Source organism: Lissotriton helveticus, chromosome 11 (assembly GCF_964261635.1).
Source record: "Lissotriton helveticus chromosome 11, aLisHel1.1, whole genome shotgun sequence".
NCBI lineage: Eukaryota > Metazoa > Chordata > Amphibia > Caudata > Salamandridae > Lissotriton > Lissotriton helveticus.
The window spans coordinates 1,149,376,340-1,149,394,247 of NC_136072.1; the positions used below are offsets into that span (position 1 = coordinate 1,149,376,340).

General features: G+C 45.6%; 1 protein-coding gene across 1 annotated transcript in view; it reads right to left on the reverse strand.

The window, feature by feature from the left end:
• The window catches only part of LOC144792749 (catechol O-methyltransferase-like), a 114,716-nt gene that overhangs the window by 18,140 nt on the left and 78,668 nt on the right, over positions 1–17,908 (reverse strand). Inside the window, exons 3-4 of the mRNA XM_078667928.1 lie at positions 15,586–15,779; positions 15,032–15,163 (exon numbers count right to left, since the gene is read on the reverse strand). Coding sequence (XP_078524054.1) covers positions 15,032–15,163; positions 15,586–15,779 — 326 coding nt within the window. The remainder of the gene's footprint in view (positions 1–15,031; positions 15,164–15,585; positions 15,780–17,908) is intronic.

Sequence of the window (17,908 nt, forward strand, 5' to 3'; positions counted from 1 at the left end):
AATTCTCATGAAGTCATCGTTAATTAAATCGATGCCATTATATATCATCTCACAGATATTACATGGCGTATTGTTCTTACCAGTTTGACACAGACGACTATGAATGTAGTCTTATTATTTGGTTTGCTGATGTGTTGTGGTTTAGTTACATTTTGCTTTTAGATGGTGTTCTTTGTTGGCATAAATATTGTGAAGTCAAAAACATTGCAGTTGGTGTGTGTTATGGTTTGCATGACTGTTGCTATGAGTTATGGACTGTGCTCCTTAGCATAACTTGCTAATTTCTGTGGTTTTTCAATTTTAGTTTGCAATCATAACTGCACTTTAACGAAGTTTTTTCAGGTGGATTTCTGAGGTTTTCACTGTTTTCAGCACTATTGACTCCATCAATATAACCCCAAATAAATACTCTTTTCCAAGTGCAGTCTTGTGTTTACGCCCAGCGACTCCGGCGGCAGAGAAAACTGGCCACATGGAATGGACTAGTGGTAAGAAAGCACTTCAACTCTCCAGTTATGGAGATCTACACAGCCACAACGACCCCCTTCATGCAGTGCTCATGACCTTACAAATTACATCACATATGACATCATTGGCGCTGTTAAGTGCACTCAATAGTTGTAATAGCACTTAGAGTGACCAGATGCCTTCTCAGAGTTTATAAGAGGAGATAAGGCTGTGGTATCACTGTTTCAGTCCTCCTGGTTTGCTGCACGCCCGCCTACTATGAAAGTCATCTCTGTGAAAGGGCGAGATTTTGATCGATACCTTATATCTATTGATCCAAACCTCGATCTGGTCGACTGAACCTTTATTGCCTGTCTTGGAAGGAAACAGTACACCTATCTGCAAATTAGTTCACCCAAGAAAGGACTCTACTCTCAAAGATCACGGACAACTTCTAGGTTTCAAAAGTTTATTGTAAAGATATAATGAGCTGCAAATACAAGCATCTCAGAATGAGATTCACGAGATACACAGGTCCAATTACATACATGTGCTCTCGAAAAGCCCTCAGACGAGCAACAGAAATCACTAACACAAGTTCTAAAAATAGCAAAGCTATCAGCATAGACGCATATCTCTCCTTCATTTAGGTTGGAGGAAAACAAACACAGGTTAGGCGTCCCTACCCTGTTCTAGATGGTATCCCTACTTAACCAAATCCCAACCTAACAAAGGTGTCAGCAATGAATGACCCCCAAGGGAAGTCACCCACTCTAAGTCTCTTGGTGAAAACCTAAAGTTCTCCAGTCATGACCCCTCACTGCCTACCCATCCGCTCTCTAAAGGGTCCTCAGGTCTCTGCTCTAACTCCACCCAGGGGTGCTGTCCCTAATACAAAACAGTCAACAACATTTGAGACGCCCCTTGCGAAACGCCTCTCACGTGGTGCAACTTCAGGCTTTTTCCATGATGCTTTGTATTGGGCCTCAGACGTTAGAGTTGACCTTGCTTCTCAGTCTCTTCTCCGGCCCGCTGATACCCCTTAAACATTCCAGAACCCTCCTCCATGTCTGGGCCGTCTACTGAACAGACCTCTATTCATTCACTTATAATTGGATCCCCCCTTTCCTGTTGCAGACAGATATCTGCCGCCAAGAACCCAACTCTCATAGACTTCTAAAAAGGCTTGCAACATTTCTCAGCCCAGACATGTACGTGTAAATCAATGCTAAAACATTTCAGGCCTACAATATTTCACATTATGATTATAGCATTCAATTTCTTCATTTAATTAAAGCATGTTAAAACTCTTATTCTATTATTTAGAAAACATTACTCTAAATCATGGCCCATTAATACAATGACCAAAAACGTTAAACAATCTGTGTCGTGAAAAGAAACACCTTCCCTTTTAGCTCCAGCTCTGGCCCTGAGGCCTACCACGTTCTGCGTTTTACCACAGACCATCTTATATGTTAACAGCTACACGACATAGATTCAAAATAATCACGTCTAATAAAATCATATAATGTCACACATTTCTGTATTAATTCCACTTCTACTTAAATCTCTATATTAGCTATACATTTAGAATATAATTTCAGATACTATTAGCACTCATGGCATTTCTCTTCATGAATTATGCTCTCTATAGGTAAGTGTGATGTACTCATATATTTATATCAGTTTGCGCTCTCTCAGTTCCCCCCTTTGATGACCTCTCGGGGTCATCACTAACATTTAAACTGCAGTTATTGCTGGCATTCTCTGCGCTTCCAGAGCTCTCAGGCTCCTGTACTGATTATCTTGTATGGCAGCCAATCTCTGCAACTGTTCTCTTTGGGCCCTTTCTGACCTTCTTGCTCTATACCATTTGAATACCCTCACCAATCCCCACAATATTATCCCACAGATCAATATTATGATGATAGGCTTTAGGATATACCAAATAAAGCTTTTGCCTAAGGTGGAAACCCACCCTCCAACTGTACTCATTCCGTGGCCCACCTTTTCCCAGACATTTTCTCTACTCAAGTCTTCGATCTCTTTGTGTATATTAGTTATGTTCTTAATAACTTTCTCAAGGGGTTTTGAAAGGTCTGGAATGTAAGTGCAACATTCCTGAACCTTCAAAGCCTTACAGACTCCGCCCTCTTTTGCTAATAAGACATCTAATGCAAGCCGATTTTGAAGAACCATAGCCCTTATCGATTGCATCTCTCCTTCTACCAGCATTAAGGACTGAGCAGTGCTGGCAGACAACCTGTCGACAACTGTTGCCAGTCGTCTAATTTTAACATCATTAAGGATTATTCCCAAAAGAGGGAACATAGCTCCAAAGACATCTCCAACCATTTCTGCATCGCCTAAATCTCTCCTTCCCCTCGATGATGTCTGGCCCTCAATGATCAATAAGTCTTGTGCATGATATATTTTGGGGAAGACAATTGCCAAGTAACATGATCCATACCAGTTGTCAGGTAGTCTCACGTAAGCATGTCTTCCACATACAAAATACACATTTGGAATCACTTGCATTCCCTTCAGGAAATCCTTAGTGTAGTACTCTAAATTAAAAGCATGTTCACAGTCAACTTCACCCACGTATACATTTTCATAATACGTTTTGGCTCGGTGAAGACATAACTTTCCTCTCTGCGCTTTATCTAAAGCTATTGGACCACTACTACCCTTTCTCTTGTGTGACTTCTCTTCCTCGGTCCAATCTAATTTCCCTTGTCCTGATTTTTTCAAAATCTTTTGTCTCCTGTAACGATCATCCACCTGCCCTATGAACTTTTTCTCGACTTCTGACACCTTGCATGTCAGGTTATTTCTACGGGCATGTGAAGTATCTAAGGTAATCCAAGGAATGAAGAACTTGGCCAATCTGTCTTCACTCTTCCAGTAATCCCATTTATTCATCTGCTTATAATTCGGGACTTCTGGCAACACAGAATCATAATTGGAGAAATAGTATTCAAAACTATCTCTCTCATAAAATATACTAAGCAATAAGCTACATGTAATGCCATATGTCAGAGGGAGGTGATGATATCGAATTCCTTCATCTACAGACGCAGGCAACTGCATGCAGACGTAGCAATCCTTAACCTCCATGGCATCCACGTATTCATACAAAAGTTTAGCATAAGCATTTGACCTAAAGTCTCCTTGGGACTCGTCTACATGTAACCTGCGGGCTTCTGCAGCCAATAACGCTTTCTCTTGAGTGTTTTCCCTTTTCTCACCTGCAACAGTGGGTGTAAGTGTTACTACAGAATTCGCATCAGTTACCTTTACCTCTTCCTCATGTCCCTTTACATAAGAAATTGTTACCACTAAAGCTATTAATATTATCACTCCTACTATTAGTGTACCTATTATACATTTAGCTCTGCGGTTCGGGGTGCCGGCCTCCATTTCGTCAGACAATCTAGCTTTTCCCTTTTTCTTTGCAAAAAAAGTTCTTTTCCTCTCGTTCCTTTACAGTCTCTTTCAATCCTTTTTTGTCTTTAGAATCCACACAGCTGGAGGCTGACAGCCTTTTTCGCAAAAAGTCCTTTCACAGTTCAAAAAGACAACCCTAGCCCTTCTCCATCCACTCAAGGGGTTCCCTAAAATTCTCTGCTTCCTGGGCGCTAGGTAATCTTCTTTTCTTCTGCTTGCTTTATTTACAAAGTCCTTTAACAATCGACTATTAGATTTGTGGTTGCAGCTTCAATAGCATAGTTCAATATTTCCATGCGAAGAGTATGCTCTTCATGTGCTGTTATCGTGGTACCAAAGTCGGGGAATTTCAATTCTGTAAGAAACATGTGTTTTAACTTGCTGAGGCGGGGAGGTCTGGGGAGCACGAATGTTAGTGACCCTTCTTGTTCGACACCGGGTACCAACAGTTGTATTTCCACGGTGATAATGGGCTCAGAACTGGACACCACCACCGCTCGGATCCTCCCTGTCTCCGGTTTCACAGACATTTGTCGCCAGATATGTCCACTCAGGTGTGGAGTATCTTCTGTTAGGCACACGCACTCTTCTTGACCTTCTTCGGTCCGGTGCTTCAGCGCCCTGAGCACCTTCTTCTGGGTCTGAGTCTTCTGATATCGGAGGAAGGGTTAACTCTGGAGTTGACCTCAGGCTAGAACTTCTTCTTTGCGGCCAATTTGCTTCTCCACGTGCCCTTCTACTCCTTCTCCTTCTGGTCTGTTCTCGCTCTCTTTCAGACCTGTCAGGGTCAGACTCGTACTCCCAGCTGTCTTCTCCTTCTGTAGCGTCTTCTGTTTCGCTGTTGTACTGACCGTCCTCAGCTTGGTCAGACTCGTTCCCTGCTTCCACTGGCACCTCTACAGCTTGGCTAGCCCCCTCTATGGCTTCTTGGTCCTCAGCTGGACGTCCATCCGAGAGAGGAGCTGTTTCCAGAGGTGCTGGAACCCTTTTCGTATGCGACGCGTGTATCCAGTTGGGCAGGCCTCCCACCTTTACAGCTGTACTTGTGATCAGGATGACCTGGTAGGGCCCACGCCAACGAATATCCAAGCAGCTTCTTCTCACATGTTTCTTCACCAGGACCCAGTCCCCAGGATACAGGTCATGGCAAGGGCCCTGGCACGCTGGAACCTCTGCAGCCTGCACCTGAAGGGACACAGAACGCATGGCGTCAGACAGCCCCTTACAATAGTCCAGGATCATATCATCTGTGATATTTAACAGTGCAGTAGCTGGAATAGATGGCAGTCTCATTGCTCTCCCCATTAACACCTCATGTGGTGACAACCCTGTTCTTCTGTCTGGGGTACTACGAAGGCTCATGAGTACCAATGGCAGGGCATCAGGCCAACTCAGGGTCGTTGAGGAGCAAACTTTCGCTATTCTGGACTTGATCGTGCCATTAATTTGTTCCACAATTCCTGAGGCTTCTGGTCGGTAACTGCAATGGAGCTTTTGGTCTATATTCAGTGCAACACAAATCATCTTCACAAGCTCGCTGTTAAAATGTGTTCCCCTATCTGATTCCAAAAAGGCCGGCACCCCGAAACGAGGGATAAGTTCTCTAAGCAGTAACTTAGCCACTGTGAGGGTGTCGCACCTACGTGTAGGGTATGCCTCAACCCATCTGGAGAACACACAAACAACCACCAGGACATAGCGGAGGCGGTTGCATCTTGGCATTTCAATGAAATCTATCTGCATTCTGTTGAATGGACCTCCAGACCTTCCTATGTGACTTAGTGCAACTGGTGTTCTTTTCCCTACATTCAGCTGCTGGCAGGTCACACAACGCTGGCACACTGCTTCTGCTGCTATTCTAAACTTAGGATTGTACCAAGTCTGTCTAAACACTCTCAGCATAGCATCTCTCCCTAAGTGTACGGGACCATGTATGAGTCTAGCCATTGGACTCACCATCTCATTGGGCAACACTGCTCTGCCGTCTGCTGAGACCCAAAAATGAGTCTCACCCATTACACATCCTGCCTTTACCCATGTTTCCTTTTCTGAATCAGGAGCATTTTCTTGCATGGTTGACAATTCATCCCAAGTATCAACAGTTTCCAGTATCATGGCTAATTCAGTTCTTACATTTATTCCACCCACATCCACCTCTGTGAAAGAGTAACCTTGTTCTGCGCAATACCGCGCAACTTCATCAGCATATCTATTGCCTTTCGAAACAAAGTCCTCATTTTTGGTATGTGCGATGCACTTTACAACTGCGATACTTGCTGGACATTGCAATGCTTCTAACAACAAGCGCACAAACTCTCCATTGCGAATGGGAGAGCCTGAAGAAGTCATGAACCCTCTTTGAGACCATAACTGCCCGTAATCATGAACTACCCCAAACCCGTATTGGCTGTCGGTGTAGATGGTGACTCGAATTTGATTGCCTGCTAAGCAAGCACGTGTTAGGGCAATAATCTCGGCTACCTGAGCGGAGTTTACTCCTTCCAGGCACCCTGCTTCCACAACTCCTTCAATTGTACAAACAGCATAAGCTGCTCTCAACTGCCCAACTTCGTCTCTTACACATGAGCCATCGACAAAGAAAACTTCGTCTGGGTCGGTCAGTGGCTCATCTACGATGTCGGGTCTGGGTTTGGTGCATAGTTCAGTCACATCGAGACAGTCATGGTCTGTATATTCATCATCATCATCAATATCATTTGGAAGTGGCATTAAGGTAGCAGGGTTCAAAACAGAGCATCTCTTGAGGGTCACGTTCTCTGCAGCAAGAATAACTTGCTCATAGCGCGTGAGCCTGCTATTGGTCAGATGCTGTGTTTTGGTCCTGGTCATTAACAGTTCAACAGAATGTGGCACGCACACCTCTAACGGGTGCCCCATGACGATATTTTCACATCTCTCAATGCTGACACCCGTTGCAGCAACGGATTTGAGACATCCGGGCAACGCTGCGGCTACTGGGTCTAAAGTAGCTGAGAAATAAGCAACTGGTCTACGGGCATTCCCATGGATTTGGACCAACACAGACAACGCACAACCTTCTCTCTCACAACAGTAAAGAAAGAATTGTTTATTGTAATCAGGCATTCCCAATGCCGGAGCACGACACAGGTCCTCTCTCAGCTGTAAGAATGCCATCAAACAGTCTTTGTCCCATGGTACCGGATCACTCACCTCTTTGTGCGTCAGTTTTTGCAAAGGTTTTGCTTTCAGTGAAAAGTTCACGATCCACTGTCGGCAATAACCCACCATCCCTAGGAACATCCTGACCTCTCTCTGGGTCTGAGGCGCATTCATTTTCATGATCGCCTCTATCCTATCTGGTGACACTTTTCGTTTGCCTTTCTCAATTCTGTGTCCCAAGTACTGCACTTCTGTCAGGCAGTACTGCAATTTTCCCGGGGATACCTTATGCCCATTGGCAGCTAGGTGATTTAACAAAGCAATGGAGTCTTCCCTGCAAGCTTCTTCTGTGTCTGACGCCACAAGGAGGTCGTCTATGTACTGGACCAGAACTGACTTCTGGGGCAGCACTAGACTTTCAAGATTTTTCTTCAGAAGCTGGTTAAAGATCGATGGACTCTCTGTATACCCCTGAGGGATACGACACCATGTTAGGACGCGATTTTCCAGCTTAAATGCGAAAAGAAAATGGCTATCTTCGTCCAAAGGGATCGAAAAGAAAGCCTGACAAAGATCTATCACAGTGAACCACTCAGCTTGGAATGGAATCTGAAACAGTATCACTGATGGATTCGGCACCACTGGACAACATGAAACGACTATGTTATTAATCTTTCGCAGGTCCTGTACTATCCGAAATTTCCCATTGGGTTTCTGCAGACCCATAATCGGGGAGTTGCATGGACTACCCACAATTTCTTTCAGTATTCCCTGTTTAATCATGGACTCGATCACGGGTTTTATGCCTGCAATCGTTTCTGGAGTCAATTTGTATTGGGGTGTTCTTGGGAACTCAGCATGCGGTTTCACTACTATTTTCACTGGGTCCACCCCTTTGACCAATCCAATTTCTTCCCCAGTGAAATCCCATACTTCTGATGCCACTGTCTCTCTCAAATCCCAGGGAAGCTCGTCTACTGTCAAAGTAGGGTACAGCTCCACACATATTCTTGAGTTTGCAACTTTGAAATCTGCATCATCATCATTAGTCAATACCTCCACTCCCTGGGGTGTACAATATATAGTACAATTCAATTTGCACAACAGGTCTCTTCCTAGCAGACACACAGGGCTTGAATCGCAAACCACAAATTGGTGCTCATCGCTGTACTTCCCTATTTTCACCTGTACCGGTTCTGTCAATTGGCTGGTTATTCTCCTGTTTGCGACCCCTACCACCTGTATGGTCTCTCCAGACATGGGCAGGTCTGGAACTGCAGCTGATCTGATCGTGGATCTAGTGGCTCCTGTGTCCACCAGAAATGTCGTAGGGCACCCTGCTACTTCTGCTTCCACATAGGGTCCCCTCTGATCTACCTCTAAGGCTGCCCCGAGGGTGCAGTCTTCTCTTTCCACTCTCTGTCCGGTTAATGGGTCCACATAATAGCATTCTTCACCTTCCACAAACAGGGGCATTTGTCTATAGGTCTTACCCATACTCCCTACTCGAGGAGGTTGCGGGAACTGGGCTCGGGGAGGAGCCCCCCCCCCTTTGAGCACCTTTCCTTGGTATGGCGTCGCCCCTCTCATAGGTGCGCTCTGGACCTCTTCCTCCTCTATCTCTTGCTCTCCGATCTCTACATTGTAAGGGCACTCGCGTTTCCAATGCCCCAACTCGTTGCACTGGTGGCACCTAGTCGTTTTCTTCAAGGTAGCTATGTCTACTCTGGGTCTAAAGGTAGTACTCTCCTCATTACCCTTGTTCTGACTGTACTGCTTCTTACCTCCTGTACCTGTCCCTTGCTGCTGTTGTTGCGGTCCCCCCTTTCCTGCTGTCTGCAATTGTACCACCATCAGCTTCTCTTTTAGTTTCTTAGCCTTGGAGTCTACCTCATCACAGCAGTACCTGGCATATCTCAGTATTTCATCTAGGGGTCTACTTTGCCAACAAATCGAGTGTTGCTGAATCATTAAACTAATATCCGGTCTCAGTCCCAGGACGAACTTGGACACGAATTGCCCTATGTCCTTTGGATCCATTACATCCAAGCCGCTATACTGTTTAAACGCTTTCAGCAATCTCTCGTAATATTCATGGACTGTCTCTTTGGGTTCCTGTCTCGTTCTGTCTATTCTGACCCAATCTATGTCTTGCATTGGCACTTTTTCTTTCAGCCAAGTCATCACTCTCTCGAATTTTGCCATCACGATCTCGGACGGCCCATTAGTCCTAGCATCTCTCTCTGGCTCCGTTGTGGGCCACTCAGCGCTAACCTTGCATGCTGTCCACAGATCTCCTGGTACTACAATGTCAAACAGCGTGTTCAGATCTATCCATAGGACTTTTGAGATCTTTACAAACCTCTCGACTTGCTTGTACCACTCCACGGGGCTCTCTCGTAACTTGGGGAAAGATGTGGTAAAAGCAGCTAAATCTCCCCTACTCCAAGGGACATGTACATAGCTCCCATTGGCAACTTCACGCAAAGGGTAAGCTTCTATCCCCTGCTGTCCTGGTGTCATACCAATCATGCTTCTCCTGCCGGTCCCTTTCTTGGACCACCTCTCTTCCCATTTATCTAGTGCTCTCCATGTCCTTATTCCAGTAATCAGTTCCCTTATGTGTGTTTTCAGCCCAATCGTTCTCCTCTCATCTAGGTCTCGATCTGAGTAATGTAGCCTGTGGTTACCCTGTAATGCTTTGGTTCTTGACAAGTCCACCATATATTTGCCTGCTAGTTCGACTAACTTCTCATGGACTGCTCTCGCCTTTCGTGTGATGTCCTTTGCCATATACAGTATTTCATCCTGTTCATACATTTCCATTCTTTCTAAAGGCAGGGTACCATCTACCATGTCATCCAGATCTGACCTTAAGCTGGAGACATCAAGTCTCTTGGCTTTTATCTCAGCTCGCAATATGTCTTTCGAAGGGGGCTCACTGGTCTCCCTACCATCCCAACTTCGAGCTCTGCGTTTGGGCTCAGGAGAATTAATGGGTGGCCTCCCTTGCTCCCATCTCTCCAGGTCCCATGCTCGGCCATCCGATCTTGGAAGGTGATGGAACACGGGCCTTTTATCCCTACTCTCTCTCTGCCCACTCTCGTCTTCTTCTCTCCTCACACCGCACATCTCTCTGTTATTTTCCCTCTGGTCGCTACACTCCCTTTGCCTCGTATCGCTCAGTATCCGATACGATCCTTCCTGGTTCCCCATATTCCCTGGGCTGCGCTCATTTCTGTCATCACAGGGACTATGGTGCGACCTCTCACAACTCCCATTCTGTTCTCTGGTGGCAGGCACACAGTGTGAACACCTAAAGCTGTTCCTGTACTCTTGCGCTCTCCTCTCCCCTTCACTGAGTATTGGGCACGCCACCCCTTCACTCCCGGGGCCCCCGTTTTCCAGGTCTGTTCTACCTCCATTCCGGGCCCAATGGGTGACTCCCCTACTCCCTCTACAGTCCCACTCCGGGCTACTCTCCCCAGCCCCGCAGTGAGTTCGTGCTCTGCTGTCCTGACTTTCCCTTTCTGCTTCTGCAGCATTGATGCACTTTTGAGCCTTCACTGCCTCATCCCACTGCTTCATGTACTCATTTAGCTCTTGAAAGGATTTTCGTCCAGATCCCCTCAGATCCATTGGCCATCTAGGGCCCCCAGGATCCCCTCCTGGGTCCCCTGCTGTGTGCATCGGGGTGCTCCACTCTCTGGGTATCGGCATCTGACTTGGTGAATTAGTGGTATCGTTCCTCCTTGCCTGCTCTGCTCTTTCTCTGTCTTTCCTTTTCCGTTTTTCCCCTTTTGCTCTCTCTTGGTCATATATCGATATTATAGGACCTATGGTAACAGGTACCTGTAGTGCATCTGGTAATGGGTAGGATGTGGCGCTTTCCGTTTCCGGCGCTCTTTGTACCACAAACCTACCGACTACCTGTTGCACCTGACTAGGCTGGAGCAACTCTTTCTTTGGCTCAGGATCCCACTCTGAACTGGGAAGCGGTCTATGCTCTCCTGCATTGCCCCCCTTTTCTCCTTCAGTATTCTCGACCTCTCCCCCTGCTCTATTATACGGGGGTGGCCTGTCTGTCAGTAATCTGTTTATCAGGCTGTCTTCTGTTTCGCTCTCATCATCTTCTTCTAGGGGGCTTTTATTTACTGGCGCCTCTAACACTGGGTACAGTTTATTTATTTCCAAATTATGCACTCTCCATCTTTTAGCATCCGCATCCCACCTGGCATCCTGTACTGCCCTTACCGAGCGTTTCACCCTTTCTTGTCGTCTGTTCATATTCCTTTCATGCGCTGCCCTAAGCCATGCTTCAAGGGCTTCAAACTGGGTTGGTCTAGGCAAGGGTCTCTTTGAGGTCATGACTGATTTCAATCGATGTAACACCTCTAATCTGAACGTCCCGTACTTCGGGAACGTCAGTTCCTCGTTTCCTTCAGTAATCTTACTCCACTCTGATATCCAAAGGATCGTATGCAACCCAACATTTACTGCCATATAACGAGCTGGCGTACCCTCCGGCGGGGCTTCTTCCCCTTCATACGCTCCTCGCCTCTCTTTCTTAAACAGCGCTTTCAACCATTTAAAACACTTCATAATTATGCGCACAAAATTCAGCCTCGCTACTCTGTTTACTTCCTGATGACAATCCACCAATCCTGTCGCGGCTTTGCTAGCTTGGCCTATCACAGCGCGGTCTTTCTCCTGTTGGCCAATCACGTCGCGACCCTGTATGACGTGTTCGCTAGCTGGCCTATCACAGCGCGGTCTTTCTCCTGTCAGCCAATCACTGCGCGACACCACCTGACGTCTCTTTTCTCCGCTTCGCAGCAGCACCCCTCCTTTCTCAACTCGTCTCCCGGTTATGCATGCGTCCCATTCATACACTGAAAAAAATGACTACTTCCGACCAAGCGGTCACTTCTCTCGACTGTACGTCCACAGTCTATCTGTAATTGTCAACACAACTGACGAGATGTCTATCGTCTCTCTGATAGGTTACTTACACACACAGTAACTTCCGACCAGCGTCCGTTACTCACGCACTCACTCTTACGTTCCCCCTATCTCGGTCTCTCGGGTGATCAATGGTACCTCATGACCCCCTTCACACTAGTTGACAATTACTCTGGGTGTCCGATACACCCGAACCACTTAAGCTCTCCTTGAACTTAAGATTTCCACCGGTTGCGCGCGCTCACAACCTGTTCCACAGTCACTCTACAAACATTCAACTCCGCCAGACATTACAACATAGATACAATACAAAAACACCGCAATCTAACACGCATAACCCTTTATACTCACTCTCGACCGATACTGCTGCTTTTTCTGTCTCACGTCATCCGGATCTTCATCTGCGGGCTGTTCTTCCGATCATCGATTTCTAGGGGCCTTGGGGTAAGCTAACCTGGCCTAGGTCACCGTCCTCAAGAAGGCAACCATCCTCTGCTACCAACTGAAAGGGCGAGATTTTGATCGATACCTTATATCTATTGATCCAAACCTCGATCTGGTCGACTGAACCTTTATTGCCTGTCTTGGAAGGAAACAGTACACCTATCTGCAAATTAGTTCACCCAAGAAAGGACTCTACTCTCAAAGATCACGGACAACTTCTAGGTTTCAAAAGTTTATTGTAAAGATATAATGAGCTGCAAATACAAGCATCTCAGAATGAGATTCACGAGATACACAGGTCCAATTACATACATGTGCTCTCGAAAAGCCCTCAGACGAGCAACAGAAATCACTAACACAAGTTCTAAAAATAGCAAAGCTATCAGCATAGACGCATATCTCTCCTTCATTTAGGTTGGAGGAAAACAAACACAGGTTAGGCGTCCCTACCCTGTTCTAGATGGTATCCCTACTTAACCAAATCCCAACCTAACAAAGGTGTCAGCAATGAATGACCCCCAAGGGAAGTCACCCACTCTAAGTCTCTTGGTGAAAACCTAAAGTTCTCCAGTCATGACCCCTCACTGCCTACCCATCCGCTCTCTAAAGGGTCCTCAGGTCTCTGCTCTAACTCCACCCAGGGGTGCTGTCCCTAATACAAAACAGTCAACAACATTTGAGACGCCCCTTGCGAAACGCCTCTCACGTGGTGCAACTTCAGGCTTTTTCCATGATGCTTTGTATTGGGCCTCAGACGTTAGAGTTGACCTTGCTTCTCAGTCTCTTCTCCGGCCCGCTGATACCCCTTAAACATTCCAGAACCCTCCTCCATGTCTGGGCCGTCTACTGAACAGACCTCTATTCATTCACTTATAATTGGATCCCCCCTTTCCTGTTGCAGACAGATATCTGCCGCCAAGAACCCAACTCTCATAGACTTCTAAAAAGGCTTGCAACATTTCTCAGCCCAGACATGTACGTGTAAATCAATGCTAAAACATTTCAGGCCTACAATATTTCACATTATGATTATAGCATTCAATTTCTTCATTTAATTAAAGCATGTTAAAACTCTTATTCTATTATTTAGAAAACATTACTCTAAATCATGGCCCATTAATACAATGACCAAAAACGTTAAACAATCTGTGTCGTGAAAAGAAACACCTTCCCTTTTAGCTCCAGCTCTGGCCCTGAGGCCTACCACGTTCTGCGTTTTACCACAGACCATCTTATATGTTAACAGCTACACGACATAGATTCAAAATAATCACGTCTAATAAAATCATATAATGTCACACATTTCTGTATTAATTCCACTTCTACTTAAATCTCTATATTAGCTATACATTTAGAATATAATTTCAGATACTATTAGCACTCATGGCATTTCTCTTCATGAATTATGCTCTCTATAGGTAAGTGTGATGTACTCATATATTTATATCAGTTTGCGCTCTCTCATCTGTTTTTGATGCAATTAGTGCAGTCTGCTGTCTTTCACCATAATCGTATATAAGAGGCAGTCGGCCTAGTTGCCTGCCTCAGCTCTTACATATCTAGCTCACATGTAAAGCCGTGCATCATCGCCATACGACTTTAATCCAGACGACTACTTGTAATAAAATTAAAACAAAGGGCGGGCGACATTGATGGCCCACTAGGGACCATCCACTCTGCAGGGCCATGCTCTTGCCAACAATCCTAGATCTTTCCCATTTATTACCAGTCTCACTTTATGTTTTCTGTCCTTGTCACCAACGTCTAGCTGGTAGCATCCCATGCACTTCCATTGCAAAGACTGCCGACATACCTGGCACAGTAGCCAGTGCGTGCGGACCTTCCCTCGCGCCTAGCCGGGTCATCCTAGATTTTCAGAATGGAAGACTTGTCAACATATCCCGGCTGAACCCCAGCCAAAGAGGATGAGGAATGCTAATGACAGCCATTTGGTTTAGACAATAACAAAACAAAAAAAGACACAGAAAGATTGTTGCTACTCTGAGGACCATGGAAGAGAGTGTAAGCATACAGGGTTGGTTCTCTGAATCCAATTGGGTCTGGTAAAGACCACTTTAGCGGTCTCACCTGCATCATGTGATTATAACATTTATACATTGAAAAATGTATACATAAGTAAATGGGCTATGGTTCAGCTTGTCTTAATGGAGATGGAACCCAACCGTTTGTCAATAAAGATTTGACTACTTGGAAAAAATGGATCGGCCTAGAAGTTCGACATGTGCAATGAATACCTATCTTGGTCCTTGGCCAACAGATGAAGATATAGGTTTACATTTGCTAAGATTTGACAATTCCTCCTCAGACGGCAATTCCAGAGGCATTGCAGGCAAATTTCATTTTTTGATTAATTCAAGATATCAGTCCTTGCCAAAAATGCAATTTTTTGATAGACCAACATTTTCAATCATAATTACCAAGGTGTTTGGTGGTGCCTCGGTTCTATAAATACTATAGCTCAAGCGGGCATCGCTTCATGGACGAACGCGCAGGTCCAAGAATCCTAGGAAACCGAAATCTCGCAGTGCACATTGAAGTAAATTTGTAAATAGAGATTCCAACTCACCTCCAGCAGCTTGGTGTCCGGGGCATAGCACTCACTCCAGTGATCGATAAACACGAAATCCAGAGTGTCCACCTGATGGTCCACCTTCAGCCGAGGGATGATCTCCTGCGACGAGCCTTGGAGCATCTTAACCTGTGAAAAGTGAGGAATCAGTCATCAATCAGGTACAGTATGTCCAAGTTAATCCCTTTTTGCACTTGATCCATCTACCACTACCCACACTGGCAGCTCCCTGCCCTCCACATCATTCAGAGAGATGGCCTACAAGAAGTGGGAGAGAGATCCTGTGGCGCCGGCCAGGGTGACTGACTCCGGAATCTGGGAATCATGGTTCGATCCACGCTCTGGCGGCAGGTTAGCCCAGCACCATGTGACTCTGGGCAATAGCTTGCTTAATCTTCCCGACGGCCCCCAGCGCCTAGAGATTTTTATGGGTGATGGTTCGCGCTTTATAAATGTGGATTATTATTATTATTATTAATGACCAGTAGGGCTGGAGCAGGGGCAGTCACATTTCATGTCGTCTTGGTCATGGTTCGTAGTAATGCACATACCTTGTCCTGCACGCCAGCGAAGTCGATCATCTGTTGGGCAATGGCGGCGTTGGCCGGGGAGCTCTCAATGGTTAGAAACCTGGCGCCCGGCTTGAGCATCCGCGATATCGTGATGGCTGAATACCCGCAGTAGGTGCCCAGCTCCAGGCAGGTGGAGGGGTCCGTCTCCGTCACAACCTTCTCCACAATGGGACCTGAAAGACAAAGGTGGCCAATAAGGACTTGTGCCCACCCTTGTCCAACAGCTCTGGCTCATAGTCTGTTACCAGCCTGGCAGGTTTCTACTAAAGAACAGAGGCCCTTACATATTTTACAATAATTGCATTTATATAGCACTCACTACACATCTCCTTAGACTCAAAATGGGTACAAACCTTTGATACAACAGGCCAGAGTTCTGTTATTGCTACAGGAATGATTATAACTCCCCTTCGCTTACCTCAGAGAGATTCCTGTGGTGGGGGACACAGGTGTCTGATCAATTTGGAGTCTTTGACCCACAGTGCCACAGAGAAAATCTTAGAACGCCACTTAATATGTGTGTGTGTGTGGGGTGGGATGTATTTTGTAGTAACCTGTGGTTGGACGACCTCTTCATGTCCTGCAAAGTGTTTGTCTGGAGCAGTGCAAGGATGCTCACTGCCCTAATGAAAGATATTTTAATAGCCTCTCTCTGGGCAGTAAGATTAGATCTACCCCTTGCTGGTGCAGTCTTCTTCCCCAGGCTGTTGGACCCTGGGCAAGCGCCTAGACCCACCAGCTTTGAGTGTGAAGTGTTAAATAATAACTCAGGGAGGGGCCCCATTCTGGGAATGGGTTTAAGATAGTTGTCCAGGCCATATAGTTTGATTTTCAAATTGGGTGCACTGGGGTTTCTTTGTCAGGTATCTCTGCAGATCTGTTTACAGAATCAGTGCTAGAAGGACCAAAACAGGAGGACAGGGCACATTTCATTTTGTCGTCCGTATCGATCATGTCCGCTGGGTCCGATGGCTCAGTGGACTATTGCATCCACTGCAGGGACCTGTGTTCGACCTCATGGTCATAGATTCAAATCCTGGTGGGTCCACCCAGCCTTTCATCCATCTCTGGTCGATACAATGAGTACCATTGAGTTGGGTAAAACATCTGTCATTCAGCGCCAAGAGACTAATCGGTGAACGTCCGCTTTACAAATACACATGTTATGTTATGTTATTGGTTGCTCTGTTTTGCGATGCTTCCCAAGTCATCATTCTTGCATGCAAACAGAATGACGAAAGGCTTCCCATGATGCAATCGTTTCGGTGTCGCCGCCTCATGAAATATTTAAAAAAAATCATTATCAAAAATACGTGCATCTCTACTTACATAAGGGAGGTCGGACCTCGACAGGTATTGGTCTGTTAATTTCATTTACAAAGTTTTATATAGCGCGAACAAGATTCCGAAGGATATCAGAGCGCTTTACAGTAGGCATAAGGAAAGAATAAGTGGGTAGTATAAACATCAACATCAATTGGGAAACAGCAGAAAGAAAAAACAAGCATTTGCAATGCAATGGGTCTCGCATTAATAAAGTTTGAGCTATTGGTATTGCTAAATATTGCAACACCAATTGCAACAAAAGTCTATAAATTGTAGGCCAAAAAAATGTGTATTTATTTTTTTAGCAATGGTGGCATGCTGCGCTTTAGGTGAATATGTTTAAAAGTAAAGTGCGCTATACTGATTGATTGAACACGTCAATCACAGTTCATGTCCCAGCATCATACGCCACACAAGCACCACCTCTAACCACAACCAACGCAACCAGATTCCCACTCGTTGAAAATGGTTCCCTGGTAACATTATGAAACACAATCACATCTCATTGCAGCTTCCACCCTAAATTCAACCAACATCAATACCCCCTGATCTTGCACCCAGTACCCCACTGAATCCCACAGTGCATTAACAACCCCTCCCCGAATGGATGTGTGTATGGAAGCAGAAAAATGTGTATATGAAGGGGGGATGCCCAAGGGAATCTCACAAAATATGGAGTCTTTGAAGGACAGACATGGGATTGGTAGGGGAAGAAATGTGAGGCGAGAGGAAGAGGAAGGGAATAAAAGCTAAGGAAAAGTCCGAATGCATGAAAAGGGTAAAAGACCAAAGGATCCAAAAGAACAATAAACAAGCATTTACTATGCAATAGGTCTCGCATTATTAAAGTTTGAGCTGTTGGCCTTGTCAATTACAATGCCTTTTATTCCTTTGCATCGGTGCGTAAACAAGCACTTTGTACTTACAGTCCATGCTTATGGGAAGCAAGTCTGGCAGTCTCTTTTACTGCCAGCCT